This window comes from Thermobia domestica, chromosome 14 (genome assembly GCF_964235325.1).
Source record: "Thermobia domestica chromosome 14, izTheDome1.hap1.1, whole genome shotgun sequence".
Lineage (NCBI taxonomy): Eukaryota > Metazoa > Arthropoda > Insecta > Zygentoma > Lepismatidae > Thermobia > Thermobia domestica.
In genome coordinates this window covers 5921087-5935654 of record NC_137467.1, presented here as the reverse complement: position 1 = coordinate 5935654, position 14568 = coordinate 5921087, and the positions used below count along the sequence as shown (strand labels likewise).

The following is a 14568-nucleotide window of genomic DNA, read 5'->3' as shown; positions in this document are numbered from 1 at the left end:
AAACCCACGCACACGGTGTTTGTCCACCACAAAGTTCACTTGGCGGGGGCTGGGGGTAAGGATCGTGTTTTGTTTTTGGTTGACTCCTGGACTCCAAATAAGGATGACACTCTTTACAACATGTCAGTTCCTGACGGTGTTCAGTTCTACAAAAAGCTGATTCCTCCGAAATGTACAGGCCTTATACAACCTGCTGATGTGTTCTTTTTCGTCCATTCAAAAACATGGTGAAGTTCATCACAGATACGTTAGTGTTCTCCAGTATTAATGTGTGGCTACGTGAGAACTTTCTCCGGCTTCAGTCATTTGTTCATTACCAGTTTTCCTCTAGGCGATTCCAAAGGATGATACGCTTTGCGTTTTTCAATAGTGGCTATTCCAATGAACATCCGACACAGTTTGAAACATCTTCCGCATATTGCTTTGAAAAAGGACTCACAGAGGAATGCTGCAGAGACGCGTGTGACCAGCTGCTTTTATCCACTGTGCTCACTGCGAGAAATGTTTGTGTGTTGACCACGCGTTCATTCGTGATCTTCACGTCAGCTGCAATTAAACTACAAATGGTGCGTACTGTTCTCTATTTTCCTCCATTTGTATTCACGCGAGTGTAATATTCACTCACGACTACGTTAAACCTTTTTACGCACATGTACAGAACCTTTTCAATTGTCTTTTGTGTTACTAATATTTTTCCTTGTGCATGAATTGCTATACTGTGCTATATCTTCCATATCAATGTTATGCAGCGCTGGCAACACTGCGGTCCGGATGGCAACCCTGATTATGATCTTTCTTCGTCCTTGATACCCTTGTTATGTTTAGTTTCTTTCTTTTGGTTGACTTTCTTTCCCTGTTTGCAAGAAATTAACTTTTCCCGTCATTCCTGACTTTCTCCAATTTTGCCGACATTCAATGTTTCCTCTTTCCTCGCTCCGCTCCCTATGGCCCTTAGCACCTTAAATTTCTGTGTTCTCCATATCTTTTCATGCTCAATCAGATGGTGTATGTCTGCATCTGATTTGCGCGACAACCATATGGTCCCTTACTTGTGAGACGAATATTCGGACCCAAGAGGAACGGGAATGCGGAATGGCAGAAACTTCATAACGAGGAACTACATAATTTATACGGTTTACCCGACATTGTTAGGGTCGTCAAGTCTAGGAGGCTTAGATGGGCAGGTCATGTAGCTAGAATGGAAGAAAGTAGAAACGCTTTGAAAGTCTTGACTGGAAGACCAAGCGGAAAACGACCATTAGGAAGACCTAGGCGGAGATGGGAGTACAATATTAAGATGGATCTCGCAGAGATAGGAATACAAAGTAAAAACTAGATGCAGTTAGCTAAGATAGAAGTCAGTGGAGAGCTTTTGTGAACGCGGCATTGAACCTCCGGGTTCCATAAGCCATAGAGTTAGTTGGTAGTTAGTTATTATTATTATCAGTCCAAAAATTGAGTCAAACCAAAAATGTTTTATTAAGCTACTATGCCGTAAAAAGACTAGAGATTACTACTCACATAGTTACGAAAACTAGAATTAATTTTGGGGATTACAGGCATTGTCTCAAGAAAAAAAAATATTGAAAGAGATTTTATTCAGAAAATACTAGACAATAGATATCATAGTGAATACTGTACCAATGTATAACATGAGAAATTAGTTCCCTTGAATCCATCCAAAATCTATAATTTTAAGAAGAATGGACAATTCTTTTAATATAGTTTGAGACATCTTTTTTTATCAGTAAAGAAGCATAAATTTTAGTTCGGCAAATATTATCTGTAATATTTTTGAAGATGTATCTATTTTGAGACTAAAAATACTTGGTATTAATTTTACAAGGAATTATTGTTTGATCTGATCCTATTTTATTATATTCTTTTATTATTATTATTATTATTTATTGTTTTAGTGGGTAGGTTATATTGTATACAATATGTGTTTATTTTTGTTCGATAAGGTGCCGTATTTTTGCATTAGGCTGTTCATGACAGAAATAAACATTATTATTATTATTATTATTATTATTATTATTATTATTATTATTATTATTATTATTATTATAGTGGAACCTCGTTTATCCGAACTAACTGGGACCAAAGTCAATCAAGAAAATCGAAAATCCGGATAATCCGCGTAACATCTGTAGCTAGTTAGCGAAACAAATCTTTAAATAAGCAGAATTACAGCTTATTGCGGTAAGTTTTTATGTTATTTCATAACAAAGAATTAGTCCACTGTCTTTTGTTTCACACACGTGTACTGTTTGAATGAAGCACGGACATGCAAACACTTTATCATTAATAGTTCAACTGGAGTGGTGTCGCGCTGATGTTCTTAAAATAAATGTGTGTCAGCTGGTGTTCAGCATCTGCATGCAAATCTGATCCGTATTATCCGGAGATCCGGATCAACGAGGACCGGATAAACGAGGTCGTATTGTATTAATAATAGCAATAAGAATTTTAGGAGTGATAAAAAATGAATCAAAAGATTGAGATCTTGGTCAATAATTAATTTTTGGATCTGTGGCCACAAAATTTTTGAACGTCCCCTAAATCGAGTTTTCGTATTTTCTATGGAATAAGCACATCATATTAAGTTATGTGACAGTTTGGGTTTGGCTACACTATATGTAGTACTCCAGATATAAGGCCTATAAGAAAATTTTTGATTGAAATATATTGGATCTTTTGATCCAATATTATATTATTACTGATATTATATCTTGTATTATGATGAGTCCTTGATGATAATTACCACCTGACCAAATCAGTATAACCGATTGCTTACCTAAAGATTTTCCTAGTCCCTGTAGAACCCAGTCTGATGAACTGGTCAGTAATCCATGGACTAGCAACACTGCTCGTGCTCCTTTAGTTGAGGGAGATGAAGGACTGTAGGGGATCCGATGCATCTCCAATATGTACCCATCCTCTGTCGTTATGTGATGGATTTCAGCTGGGTATCCGAGCTTCGCTATTAATTGAGGCTGTAAAATATGGAGTAAATTAATTCAGGAATGTTATTAGTGTTTGTTTTTTAACAGAAAAAAATAGAATTTACCGTCATGCACAATACCTTGTAAACTCCATGTGAACTATCGACTGAATACTTTATATTTGGGCAATATTTTTGTTCAACACAAATTAAAATTCGAGATTTTATGATAATTTTAAGCTATATTTCATTAATCATACTGTGCTGTTGTCTTCCTACTATCATATTGAAGAACTAAATAAGAATCCAGGATCAGTTTCATTTCAACAAGTAGATTGGTTCTCGTACAGAGTGAAATTTTAGGTTTATAAATTAGTTATTGTGTTGCCAAAATGTCTTGAGCCGTGGCAAAAATGCGAACTAAAGCTCACACCCTCACACACCCACGCGTTAAGCCAATAAGCGTTCAGCTGTTGTTAAGCGAGAGAAAGGAAGTGGAATTCCTTCAACCGATAGCAGCGCTTGCAACGGAAGGCTAGGGATCAAGTCAATGTAGCATATCTATTGTTCTTCTCCATTTTTTCCGGAGTTTTCTATTCACGTATACTATTTAGTTTTTATTAAATAATAATAATTATATTGTAGACTTTATGATAGGATTGCCATTCGTCCCGGAAAATTCGGAACCATCACAGAATCGAGATCTATGTCCCGGCGTCCTGAAAATTTTTCTCGGGACGCTTGAATGTCCGGATTTCAGCGAATAACAAAGTAAGGGAATAATATAGTTTGCTTTTTCACAGGATTACGTATATAATTTATTCTCTTGAACTTCTGGGTATGGCAATTCAAAAGTTGAAAAAGAAAACTTGAATACATAAAACATGGATTTAATTAAGTCCATGATTTAAGTACTTTGACATTGAACGAAGCATTCGTTTCATTGGACCAGGGACGAAAGGTTTTATTGCTCAATCTTATTGTTGTTATCTTTAGTACTTTGTTTCAATTTGCATCTTCCTTCTCAAATATTTTAATCCATAATCCCTGACCGATATTTTTGGTAATTTTCCGCTGACCCTTCAGAAAGAAAATTACATTGTTTTAATTAATAAAACTGAACAGACAACAGTGGGAAACATCACCATTACCTTAAATGAGCTAAAACAGACTCTGAAAACCACGAAACATGAAAGATTCTGAATTTTTTTTAAAAAAATATTACCAGGGGGGTAAATCATTTCCTTACGTTTGCTTAACTAAGGAGAAGGTCTAGTAAAATAACTAAAGATGTGATTACGTAATAGAGTCTACTTGAACAACTCTATCTAATTGAAGAAAGTAAATTAGTATATATTCTCATAATTTAGTGGCGTCCCGGATTTTCGTTTTTGAAATATGGTAACCCTATTTATGAAATATGAAAAAAATCGTCTGTCATTTTTAAGAAAATCGTCTTGCAAAACCTCACCTTCACAAATAAAGTACGCCTTGCGGATTTTTAAAGGACAAACAATTTACATCATATACCCTATTGATGGCCTCTTAATAAAATATTTATTTATGAAATATAAAAATGTTGTTTGAGTCGTTTTTGAGAAAATTATCTGGAAACATTCGCTCCAAGATTACACTACCGCTTATGGATTTTTTTTTAGCACAAATGAGTTTTACGATATAGTCAGATGATTAATTTATATTTATATTAAAACGTTAGGTTTATATGTTTGTGGTCAAGGAAAGTTTATATGTTTGTGGTCAATTCTTTTGGCAATGACATCTCGGAAACCACGAACTCTAGAAAGACGCCGTTTTCACTGATTGATTGTAAATTTTGTCTAGATTGTTCCGTTTTCAATTGAAAATTTCAAGAGTAGCCGTTACTTCCTTATTATATTTTTAGGGGTACACTGGAAGTATTGAAATTTTAGAAAGTGAAGCATCATATCCTACGAGTTATACATTCCAATACCACATATTTGTATACGCGGTTAGTATATCTCTCCGGCGTTTGTTTCATGGTCAAATGATAATGAAAAACGAAAGATAACCATTTCTTCAGTATTTGTTGTTTGGAGTATTTTGCTCAATGAACACCATATATCACTGGACATTATAATTAATTGTGTGTGTAATGTATTTGTTTCTTACTAGAGCCCGTATTTCCATGCACAAACAAACCCCTAGATATGCATGCAATTATGCACGAAAAATATCAAAAATATGTACTATAATATGCATTAAAAATTTAACACATGTACTGAAATGTATACTAAGAAAGTAAAAGTTCAATTTATCTCAATACCTTAATGACTTTTGTTGCAATGGACTATGATCTTCCTAGGTTTTCTTCTGTAAACTCTAGTTTTTTTTTTAAGTGAGAAACATTTTGTAGATTGAACAGTTCCTTTCTACATCAGCAGAAGTTACTGGTGAATGTGAAAAACACCGAAATTGAAAGCAATCGAAAGTGAATTTACCTAGGATTGTGAACCACGAACTCAACGTTCAAAAAAAAAAAAAAAAATGTACGTCTGCGTTTACAAAATGATTCAGCTCACTTTAAATATAATCTACTTTTTTGTGATATACTCTGAAATCTGCTAATATGCAGGAATAAAATTGGGAAATATGCAGTGTCCAGCAAAGTTTACGAAATATGCAAGCACATCGAAAGCCATTCGAAATGTGCACTTATATGCGCTATCATATACGTCTCAAATGAACCCTTACAAGTCCCTTGGAAAGAAAATAATATTTTCCATATGTTTCTCCATGTTAATATAAACATGCATTTTGCATATAAATCCGGGCTGTATTTATTACATAGATACTGCATGCAAGAAAAAAGAAAACACTGATCATACATGAATTAGAAACTCCAACCGGAAGTAAGCTCAAATCTTGGAAACGGTGCGAGATATTGAAAAAATCTACCGTTTATGGTACCCCTTGCCGACTTTTATGACACGTCCTCCACTTGTGTCTGTAAAGGGACATGTACAGATATTGTGAGGAATGACAAGGAGATTAATAATGCTCATATATGAATGGTGCGATGTGTAAAGAGCGCTGGGTCAGCTAGTCTTTATATTTAATAGTTATAATCGTTTTTAATCGTTTTTAAGGAAATCGTCGAAAAGTAATTTATCCCCAAAAGTAATTATTACTTCTTAATTACTTGAGAAAAATGGCTTATGGTTAACAATGAAATATTCATATATGAAATATAAACAAAATCCTTGGTGCCGTCTCTGGAAAAATTGCAATTTTTAAATTACATTCTTCAGTAAAATATCATTAGTTTTGGGGGTAGGAAAAAAATTCGAATGACTTATCTGGGAAATCTTATAAGAAGCTTATGTTTCAAATTTGGTGCGGGTGTTAAACAATATTGACTCATGGAAAATGTACAATTATGTCCAAAATTATTGTCGCATGTCTATAAATATGTTGTTGTACGAATATAATTTAATAACGAATTCGCCCGGCATTTCTTATAATGTTAGTATGTGTATAATCGGCAAAGACATGTATGTGGCAAATTTCATGTCAAGAGTGCAGTAAATGAGAACAATAAAACGAAAGTAAAATTTTCTCGTCCATTTAGCAACATTTTGTTTTACTCATTCTAATTTTCATATTTATAATTCTTTTCCTATAAAATTTATCACAAATGTACATTTCCCGATTATACATATAGTACCAGTATTAAAAGTACCCTGCAAAATCATTATCAACTTATATTTGTACAAGAACACAGTTATAGATATGCGGCAATAATTTTGGACATGAAAATAACAATGTCGGGTGTTGAGCATGTTTTATGCTCAAACCCACCTTTTTGAGTTTAACTCAACTCAAGTTAACATTTTTCAAAACGAGTTAGCTCGTGATAAAACTCACGGAAAACGAGCGCGCTCTGATGAGCTAGCTCCGATGAACTCGCTCATTTACAACCCTGATATGTATATATACACACACACATTGGGCAATTGACAGATAATCACGTGGTCCCTTACAGCCTATCATGAATCTATATTTCATCGGAGACTTTCCAGAGTTGCCAAATTCTTCTGTTTCTAAGTGATCTCCTGGTGATTATTTTGTTCCTTTGTTTTCATGAACCAATTAAGGTTATGTTTTTCTCTCTTTGCTGAAATTAAGAGCTTCATACGAAATTTACCTAAACATAAAATCATAAAAGTTGCTATGCCTTGTTGTCTATTTGCATATCTATTTAATAAGTGGCAACACGGCGATGATCTTCTGTAAAGAGGGAGGGGTTATGGTACCTTAGTATATACTTCACCTTCTACCAGTGATGATTTCAGTTCCCCTACGGCACATATTTGATCGTCCTCAACATGGGTTACTAATGTCTTTTTAGTAGTTCTACTTTTACCCTCTGTGTATTCAAAGTCACGACCGAGCAAAATCATCTGAAATCATCACTGCATTCTAAGGGATTCCTACAAAAAATGCAACTTTTGAAATGCCTGTCATTTCTGTTCTAGTAAGTTGGTAGCACTGAACGTTACACGATATTCATTTAATGCCCTTTGTAGTTAGTAGTCATGCAGCACTGATCGTCTTCTGTACAGGTAGCAACGGAGCTTTTCAGTGCTACCAACACTGTTATGTAGTGAAAACTTATTACAAACGTAGTGTATGTTGTACAAAGACTGGTGAATGTTTGGCGACAACGACTATGCTCTATTTGGCGCTCCGTGACTGTTAATAACAAGGAGAACAGATGAAAATCGCGTAATTCAGCGCTGCCAACTTACCAGAATAGAAATGGTGGGCATTTCAAAAGTTGTTATTTTTACGGGACACAGATTTTGCTCGGACGTGATTTTAAATACACAGAGGGTGAAAGTAGAATTGTTAAAAACACGCTAGTAATCCGTGTTGAGTACGTTCGAATATATACCGTGGGAGAGGAGGAATTTTCTGGAATACTAAAATCATCCTTGGCATTTCAAAAGTTGCGTTCCTTGTGGAATACCCTTTACAATCAATTTGATAACATTCCACGATGAAGTTGCACAATGTCTAATGATTCTCTAGTGTCATACCAGTGTACACTTTGAAATTTAAAATTATAGTTAATGACACAACTATTGATTTACATTTCTCTATAGAGTTCAAAAAAAATGAAACGTCTTACCGTTGTTTTCTCTTCGTCAGGAATGTCATCTCTCGGCCTGACTACGAACCCTAGTGAACCTTGACCGACCACTTGAAGTAGACCAAGTACTTCTAGAGCAGTCCTCATAGTTACAAAAGGTAGAGTTGATATAAACAATAGAAACCTGGAAGATAGTCACGTCTAAGAATAAATTTAAAACTGTTAGGGGCAGATAAATTAAAAGGCAGAATATGTTATGAAATTATACACATACAGTTGAAGCAAAAAGAAAAGAAAGAAGGATTAAAATCAGGAGATTCTAGATCGAATATAATGCATATAAGTTGCTCTTGAAATGGTTCGTGATGATAGTGTTTCATGTATTATAGGGTTAAAGGGTAATACTTAATAAAAAGTGGAAACAGTGTTTACACTATATTTAATATTTAAATATAAGCATAGCAAAAGTATAACAAATATTAACAATAACAAATGAGGTTTGTTTTCTATTATGAAGCTACGGTAGACTGCATATATTTTAATCACGTTCGACCTTAGGCATAGAAGCTAAATACACGGTTCTGGTTGTTTGAGGTTATCCGTTTCCCGCCATGTAGCATACATGTAGCACAAATCAAACGCCAACTGTTCTCGGTCCTCGTGACCGAGTATTGTCCTCACCGCTGGTCTAGTGGCTACCACATGTGCCTTGAGTATACGAGGCAACGGGTTCGATTCCAAATTGAAGAGTCTAGAATTTTACGTGTCCCCGATATTATCTGTGTTCGTGTCCCTATAGTTCTGGGTTGGTGGAAAAGCGAGTTAAGTAAAAAACGTAGAAACCTAGTAATAAGTAGTTGAACAAGTTAATGAGGCACATTCGGTAAATCAGTACTCTAGTGCACGGGATAGTAATGAAAGTCGCTTTTGGCGTGGACTCAAACCCGGCTCAAGGAAAGTTTTTTTTTATTTTTTTTTAAATTTTAATAACACTTTTATCATAATACTCGAGACGAGGGTTTCCTATGGGTCTCCCGCTGACCCTCAAATGGGAGACTAACGCGTCCCATTGGGTCTGGTAGCGTACGTGGTACCTCAACACGGTAAAAAGTGAGGTAGTCCTTTGGACGGCCCTACCGGGAGAGAGTAGTGGTCACGGCCCTTCTCCCAAACGGCGACCTACACGTGCTGTTGGGTCCGGGAAGAGATACTGAGTATCTCAGCGTGTACGTGGTACCTCAACACGTAAAAGAGAGGTAGTCCCGTATTGCTTCCTGCTAGGAGAACCAAACGGAAACGGGAAAGGGCCAATCCCAGATACCTGGGCAACGGTACTAATTCCGTGAAAGGGAGGTAACCCTGTAGGATATGGGCTGGCTCCAAACTTAAATGGTGACTTAACACGTACCATTGGATCCGGGATGAGATGCACAGCATCTCGACGTGTGTGTGGTACCTCTACACACGGCGGTTGCCAGTTGAACGATAGAGGTAGGCAGGGCCGGGACATGAGCCCCTCGGGCATTGCCTGGGGTTCCCGGATTGGGTTGGACTCTGCCGGGTTGTGGTCATACCGTGGGATTCGGTAGCACATGGGAACTAATCCCAGGAACCTGGGTAACGGTGAACATGTGAGAGAGGTGAGCTCGCCTTATAACGCTCGGGCATCATGCCTGCAAGGTATGGTAGGGCCTGAATCGCTAGCAGGACCGCCTCCACCAGTAGGTCAACTGGTAGGCACTCAGGACTTCGGTCTGGCCGCGCAGTGGGTGTATGCCACTCCCTCAGTGAATGGGGGTTACACCCTTAGGTATCAAAATTAAGGGACAAATCTTGGCGGTGCACTTGTGCACGAGGACTTAAGTCCAAAGCACGAGCAACCACGGGCGGGGTGCGTTACATTCTCGCGGTACCCGTCCATCAAATAGAACGAACGGTCCCGGGCATGTTCTCCATGCATGCAATTAAGCGTGGATTAGTAGACCACTAGCATCAACGTGTACATAACACATAATGCATAAAAAGTTATTTATTTACGTTACGAAACATAGCTGAGCGAGCGAAGGGGGTTAGAAGTCCGCAAAGCTCGTTTTGTTGCACCTTGACTTCCATAATAATACCGCAAGACATTACGTCACACTCAGGCGGTGCAACTTCGATGTAAATCTACCCTCAGCCGCTTCCTTGTGACCAGCTTAAAGCAGTTGGCTAGGGTAGAGCGTAAAAATATATATGCAGGTAGACTTCCAAACTATGTGAATCAAATAACGAAATCAGAAAAAGAGATAAGGTCAAAGAAGGAACCTCTTCTTCGTACGCTGAACTTATATCAGAAAAAATTCTTGCTATTTCGCAGAATTATCACTATAAATGAAATCAATGTTGAAACTGGAAGTCTTAATAGTTTCTGGTACTTCTGGTTTCACCAACTAGCACACTGCTGAAACTACCGTACACTCCGAACTATGTGAATTCAATACTCAAACTTCAAGACCTAAGATGTTCCATACGTAAATAAAGCAACTTTTGAAATACTCGCCATTTCTGTTGTAGTAAGTTGGCAGCCCTGGATTACACGATTTTCATGTTATCTTTGTGGTTAGTAGTCACATAACGCTGGATGACACATGATCGTCATCTGTTTTCTGTACGGGTAGCAATGGAACTCTTCACGACAGTATGTTGTTATAGTGAAAATTTCTTATAAATGTGATGAATGTTTGGCGACGACAATCGTACGCTATTCGGCGTTCCGTGACTACTAACCAAGAGACAACAAATGAAAATCGTGTAACGTTCAGTGTTGCCAACTTACTAGAACAGAAATGGTGAGCACTTCAAAAGTTGCGTTCTTTACGGAACACCCTTTATAGCTATAACTACTGCTTGACGCTATCCATTCTATTAACGTTTATTTTCTATGGCAATCAACATTGAAACTGAAAAGGGTTAATTTTTCCCACTTCCGGTTTAAATAGAGAATCAATGGAGGAGACAAAATATACTTTTGGGATGGTGAATCGATTGCGAAAGAGCGCTTCTCGATATATCTTACGGTTTTTGCTCTATGGAAATCAATATTCAAACCGGAAGTAATATTAAGTCAACCACTTCCGGTTTTCATAGAGTGTTGCGGCTTATGATCTTATGTTTTCATGAGGCACTAAATCGATTGGAGAAAATCACTTGTCACTATATATTAGATGTTTTGTTCTATGGTCATAAACATTGTGAAGAGAAATGCAAATTTGAACCATTTCCAGTTTCAATAGAAAGTTAACGGATGGGATAGAATCTATTCTTCAGGTATTGAATCGATTTCGACAAACCCCTTCTTGATATCTTTTATTGATCTTGCTCTATGGGAATCAGCATTGAAACCAAAAGTACTAGTAAATTTAAACTACTTTCAGTTTCAGTAGTATGTTCCGGATTGCGACGATATTGCCCCTTGAGATGCTAAATCGGTTGGAGAAAACGGTTTGTAGGTGTCTATTACCGTTTTTGTTCTATGACAATGAACGTTAAACCTGAAATAGTTTATTCAAACCACTTTCGCTTTGAATGGATAATTAACGGAGTAAGTGGACGCAGGGGCGGATCCAGGACGGACTTCTGGTGGGGGCGGTGGGTTTGAATACTGCTACTTTTCAGAGGTCCAAACTCTGGGATTGGTTTTATTTATATATATATAAAATAAGAAAGTTTCCTCTTCTGGGAGGAGATCGCCCCCCTGGATCTGAACTGGTTGGACATGGAACCTGTTGTTGGGATGCTGAATTGATTGCAAAAGACCACTTCTGTATATTATTTATCACTTTGCTGTGATAATTGTCAACAGAGGAACGAACAGACGGACCTAGCCGCTCTATAAAACTTCCGACAATTTATTCTTAGCGTAGGTTGGAAGTAATAAACTATGTTAACACGCACACACACACACAACCTTCATTTATGAATGAATCTATACTCGTAAGCTGAAGCGGTCACTACTACATACAGTTTCATACCTCAAGTATGTGAAGTTTCAACGTGACCAATATGTTTTGAGGTTTATCCAATAGAATCTGTTAGCCTAAAAGACACTTTCAAACTAAAAATTTTTCTAACCCCTGAAAAAGTGTGTCCATAAAATGACCATCATACTTTAAAGTTGTAATACGTCGCTTTACATAATCGTACATAATCGTATTTAAATGAAAGAAAAACTCAAATATTTTTGTGCATGTCAACAATGGACAACAAAGTCAATAATGGATGGGATCAAACACAGAAAAGGTAAATTCACTCATGTTTACTTTGTAATTAGTGGATATGGGTTCATTGTTGGATATTTAGAAGGCAGTTGCTGTTTCTCCTGGAGCTCACTTAGGAAGCTTTTGTTTCTGTACTGTTATATCATAATGCGGTACATTTCATTGTGTTGTGTTGTTACTAAAATATAAGTTTTAAGGAATTACGGTCCATTTATCTTTCCAGACGCCACTGTCACAGGTCTAACTTATCTTGACATGCCCAGTAATTGCTAATTTCCACAATTAAAAGAAGAATAAGGAAATGACTTTACTTTCTCCAACAAGATGGAGCACCTCCTCACTGGCATTTACATCTAAATGAGCGGTTTCCAGGAAGATGGATTGGTCGTGCGAGAAATGATAATAATATATTCTACAAATGGCCGCTCAGATCGCTTGTTTCTCGTCATTCATTACCGTTTTGTCACGATGATGATTAATGTTCAATGCAGGTATAGTAGATTTCTATTGCTTCTGATATCTATCTATGTATGTATGTATGTATGTATGTATGTATGTATGTATGTATGTATGTATGTATGTATGTATGTATGTATGTATGTATCTATCTATCTATCTATCTATCTATCTATCTATCTTTCTATCTATCTATCTATCTATCTATCTATCTATAGATAGATAGATAGATAAATAGATAGATAGATAGATAGATAGAAAGATAGATAGATATAGATAGATAGATAGATAGATATAGGTAGATAGATAGATAAATAGATAGATAGATAGATAGATAGATAGATAGATAGATAGATAGATAGATAGATAGATAGATAGATAGATAGATAGATAGATAGATAGATAGATAGATAGATAGATAGATAGATAGATATAGATTTAGATATATATAGATAGACATACGTATATAAGTGGAAGTATGTTTGTATGTTCCAACACAAATCTGGAACTCCTGGTGCAATCATAACCAAACTTGGTACACATATTAGTTACGATCTGGAAAAAAAATATATTGTGGGAGTAAGACTCTTCCACGGGCAAGGGAAGCTTACATTTAATAAAAAAAAACCTAAAAGATTAGGCAGCACTTCGTAATTTACAGTAATGTTGGTTGCATACATGACAGGAGTATCTGGGTATCATCTTCATTGAAATACATATCCTACTGGTTAAGATGTTGAAATACTTTTAATAAACCTGTGCTCATATAACTGTTGCTCTTCCTTACTAAATCTACTCATTTTTTATTTTCAAAAAATATTGAGTATAAACATTATTCTAGCAGTACAAAGAAAGGACGTTTCAGCTAGGAGAGGGATGAAGATGAAGACGACATTTATTCTTGGGACGCTTATCTTTATCAAAAACACATTCTCAATATATCTCACCGTTTTTTTGTCTATGACCATTAATATTGAAAGCAGAAGCAGCAACAAATTTATTTCACTTTTGATTTTAATATAGGGATGTAAGGATAGAAATAGGAATATATTCCTGGTACACTGAATCGATTCCCCCCCTCCCCAAAGAAAAAGATCCATTCATTTCTTACTATTTTTCCTCTGAGATACTTGGACAGACAGATGGACGGACGGACTGACTTATGACAATAGCCTCCAATAAGACTTCCTGTATTTACGAATGTGTTAGCTTGGAAGTCTAATTTTACAAGTACTACAACCACTAAGAAGAAGAAGAAAATACAATTGAAAGGAATTGTTTCAGTTTAACGTCCCACGGTTATGTCCATTACGCTAAGAGACGGATGACTAAGGGAAATGAATCATGATGGAACAATTGATAGAATGAAAATGTAGGAGGAAACGGGAGTAACTCGAGAAAACGCACGGACAGGACACGATGTTGTCCAACACAAATATACTTGGCCGGATATAGAACGGGAAACCTCATGAGCCACAGGGAAAGAAAGGAAGGATCATACAAAATATAGAATGTAAAATTACAAATGTTGTGCACCAAATGACGGTGAACATTACACATAAATTTTCATTGCGGCATACACTTTTGGCAAGCACCTTAAAATAGTTTTCCAGAGTATATGAATTCGTAATAGTTTTCAAATACAGAGTTATTCGACAAGAACGTTAAAAGGCTAAAGCGTATTTACTTTGTACTGAAACGACATACAAAAACATAATTGTTCAGAAAAAAATGGAAGGTAGTAAGTTTCATAATCTGTGTTTGTAATTTGTGTCAAA

General features: G+C 36.4%; 1 protein-coding gene across 1 annotated transcript in view; it reads right to left on the bottom strand.

Annotated features, from left to right (window-relative positions):
- The window catches only part of LOC145670659 (lipase 3-like), a 38952-nt gene extending 30727 nt beyond the window's left edge, over positions 1-8225 (bottom strand). Inside the window, exons 1-2 of the mRNA XM_081739448.1 lie at positions 8118-8225; positions 2798-2996 (exon numbers count right to left, since the gene is read on the bottom strand). Of these exons, the coding sequence (XP_081595574.1) occupies positions 2798-2996; positions 8118-8225 (307 nt within the window). The remainder of the gene's footprint in view (positions 1-2797; positions 2997-8117) is intronic.
- Positions 8226-14568: the final 6343 nt, after the last annotated feature.